This window comes from Thalia democratica, chromosome 6 (genome assembly GCF_965202585.1).
Source record: "Thalia democratica chromosome 6, ktThaDemo2.hap1.1, whole genome shotgun sequence".
Lineage (NCBI taxonomy): Eukaryota > Metazoa > Chordata > Thaliacea > Salpida > Salpidae > Thalia > Thalia democratica.
In genome coordinates this window covers 43217817-43221521 of record NC_139170.1, presented here as the reverse complement: position 1 = coordinate 43221521, position 3705 = coordinate 43217817, and the positions used below count along the sequence as shown (strand labels likewise).

The following is a 3705-nucleotide window of genomic DNA, read 5'->3' as shown; positions in this document are numbered from 1 at the left end:
CTGCATAGTATATATATTATTTATCTATAAAGCTATATTTAAATTTCCTTATATCTAGAAGTTTATTTTTATTAATGTTAGAAAAACAACTGCTTCTAAAAGTTAAAACAATTAAAATAATTAATTGGACGAGCATTTTTGATTAAAAAATATTTGTTTTAAATATATGTTTGTAAGAAACTTTTAAGTTTCTTAAGATTTTAGTTGTGTAAAATATTAACCTTATACAGCCTAACAAAAAACTAATCATTTTCAAGCTGTCACACAAACTAAAGCATACTTAGAAATTTTAATTGTTTAAACTTATAACACAAATGTATCGGACAAAGGTAACAGAAAAAAAATAGTTATTTTAAGTATGAGTAACCAGCCTTGTTTAAGAATTATATATAAGCATAATATTGTTTAGTATAAAGAATTAAAATTACTTATTGTTATTTTTACTTTAAAATAATTTTTTGTAACACTTTAAATTTTTAACTCAAAAAGAATTGAAAAAAATAAAAAAAAATTTATTATTTACGTAAGAGTACTTTAAATTAGACAAATGAAAGCTTTAAAATACTTCAACCAGCATGAAAAATCAAAATTAAAAAGATCTTTAAAATTTAAATTTGATAAACTTAAGTATATAAAAGTGTTGATGTTTAATACTATATCAAATAAGCATATTGTTTTAAGTTTTATCGAATTACCAACATTATATTTATATCAAAAATTTAAGTAGAATATCATTTATAAATTACTATACTATAAAAGCAAATCATTCAATTGAAAACAAAAATATTCCTAAAGCTTGTTCTTTTCCCAGCCACCAATAACAACGCAAGTGCTGACAGAGTGGCCAATAAGAACTTGGAAATTTTAACTTCTCTATCAATCCGCTCGTAAACCGGGTGGCTGGAGAGTATTTCGTCGACCGCTGATCCCGACTTGTTTTTGTGCGGGAACGGAACATCGGGGACCGGATAACCGAGGAACTCGCAAAGCGGATGCCAACCGTCTTTGAAGTCGAATATTAGGAGGCGGTCTTTAGGCGCATTCTTAAAAAAAAATTAAGTGATTGTTGCTGTTAATATTGTTATGTATTTTATGTAACATATGTAGATTGTTGTTTAATTTTAGTAATAGTATATTTAGAAATCAGCTAAACTGCTCGCTACTCTAATCATATCTATAGTTTTAAATTTTAGTAATTTTTTTTCTTTAAAGCGAGACACCAAACAGTTTAAACTAAAATTAAAAGCTTATTCACTGAAACATTTATCATACCTTTAGTATAAACTCAAATTTTTTTAACCAAAAGCTAAATAACCTTAAATTACATTTTTTTTGAATTTGTAACTTGATACAACAACAGTTTATACTTTAACAAACCATGACAACATGAGCGTTATGCTTGTTGTACGACTCTACCACCAGAGCTTCATTAAAATCCCACGGTTTTGGCCAGCGTCCCATTATGGGAGTGACTGTTTAAAAAATGTATATTTGAATTTATTTATATTTTTGTACCAATAAAAAAACTAACAAATCATTTCAAAGAAGCTGATTTGTTTTATGTTGTATGGGGACAGCAGTCTGAACGGTGCATACATGTATCTTATCAGACTTTTGTTTTGCTTCCGATAGCTTTCCAACCACACCTCGTCCGACGATCTTGTTGTCAGTATTATCTAAACAGTAGCTTTTATACTAATGTTATATAGTATGAAATAGGAACGAAATTTTTATAATAAAACAATGCTATTAGCATACCTTGTTAAAATGTTATAGTTCACTGTGTGAGCAAAAGGGGTTAGCATTCTCTTCGACACCGGAGATAAAAAATGGTTTAAATCTAATATGAATTAAATGACTTTTTATTACACTACAACATAGTTTATATTTACTACAAACAAGTAAAAAAAAGTTTAACATACATTGATTACTAAGGTATTATTTTAAGGTTAAGTTTAGTTTACTTCAAGCTTAATTAACTTTTAACATATTTCGTTCAAAAACAAAAAAAAACAAATATGACTTTGACAAAAAGTTTGATATAGTTTAATAATGGAAAACTAAAAATAGACCTTCAAATAAAAAAATAAACCTTGGCATCGGGAAAAGCGTCGCTGATTTGCTTCCAAAAAAAGCAGGCCGGAGTGTCGGTGACGGAGTCGTAATTTTCAAACATCCGCTTGAAGTCGCACTCGCCACTTTCGATGAACTTCGTCCAATCACCGCGCTGCTCCATGAACTGATCGGCGAAATCGCAGTTTTTCAACCCCAGCTCCTCGAACGCGCACGCCATCGTCTTCGTCCCGCATTTCGGAAAGGAAGCCAGAATCACTTTCATACTTGCTTTTTGTTTTACTCAAAACTTGGCAATTTTAGGCTGGTAAGGAATATCAAGTACTCTGATTTTATAATCTAAAAAATACATGTTTTGGCAATTTACATTATAAGACAAGTGAAAGCTTCTAGTTTATATTATACCTGTACTTCTTTTAATATTAGGGCAAAATAAATTAACTGTAATAAATAAAATGTACTTTTAAGAGTAACATTAAGTAATTGAACAAGAACAAATCAAGATAAAGGCTGACCTATGTTATTAAAATAATCATCAACAAACACTTTGTTTTATACTAATGTAAGTATAAGTAACTTAAATAAAACTGTTTAAAAAGTAGTATTTTTTTAGTTTTCTTAAATACAAAGCTATATTCACAAAGAAAAGACTCAAAATACAAATTTTCTTATATTAACTTTAACAGCACTTTACTTACTCTGCCTACTTAAAAAAATGTATTAACTAATATTGTTTTTATCAGTATAGTCTTTTTTTTTTGCATTCAGTTTTGCCTACACTTTGATAATACTTCCGTTTTGTATAGTTTTGTTACGTGTTTTTTTTATTTTTGTGATAGTTTATCGTTAAAGGCATGCTTTGATAAAAAACGATTAAAACTCGTTAAATTTTTTTGGCTGGTTATGAACTATATCGTTATTTAACTAACATATTACTTTAATTTTCAAAAAGTTCTAAACCTAACTAGTTAAACTAACTAAATAAGTTACTTGGTTGGATAAAAATTAGTAAACTTATATTCAAGTGTTTTGATTAAACAGTTTTTTCTATGAAACTCAAAAGTTTAATTATAACTTAAACTTTAAAAATAATAAAAAACGAATTTTTGTTAATTTCTTCAACATTAATATTTGGTAAAACATAGTCTAAATTAAAAAAAAAACCTGTCTATATTTTTCAACTTTTTTGAATTATAGCGCGAGTAAGTTTCATACGCAGAAGTTACACTGGTTTTATCAAGCTTTTCTACTTCTTACACGTAACACTCCAAAGCTGCATTGGTACGACATACCATCGCTGCAAAATGATCAACTGCTGTGAAGCGACGTCGCACGCTTCAGTGCACATCATTCGCGAGAAAAAAGCTTCGCAGCATACTTCACTTCCGTTGTTTTCATTTTCAAGCAACTTGTGTTTAAGTCAGTATCTTCAGCTAATTATTTACAAAGTAAAAATTTTTGACAAAGTGTCTCAGCTTGGGAGTATTCGTGTTGATATTTTGAAACCAATACAACTAAAATAAGTAGTTTTAAACAGTGTTGCAATTTTGCTTCATTTCATCAACAAAAACACTTGTTTCAAGTTTAGGTACTACTGTGTGAAACTACAATTTTATTTATATCGACAACAAA

At 28.4% G+C, this 3705-nt stretch overlaps 1 protein-coding gene across 1 annotated transcript; it reads right to left on the bottom strand.

Annotated features, from left to right (window-relative positions):
* Positions 1 to 767: 767 nt before the first annotated feature.
* On the bottom strand, positions 768 to 2338 carry LOC145839102 (uncharacterized). The gene is made up of 4 exons (XM_082946712.1): positions 2093 to 2338; positions 1532 to 1676; positions 1378 to 1472; positions 768 to 1043 (listed from the first exon to the last, which is right to left on the bottom strand). The coding sequence occupies exons 1-4, from the start codon at positions 2336 to 2338 to the stop codon at positions 768 to 770; spliced, it is 762 nt and encodes a 253-aa protein (XP_082802838.1).
* Positions 2339 to 3705: the final 1367 nt, after the last annotated feature.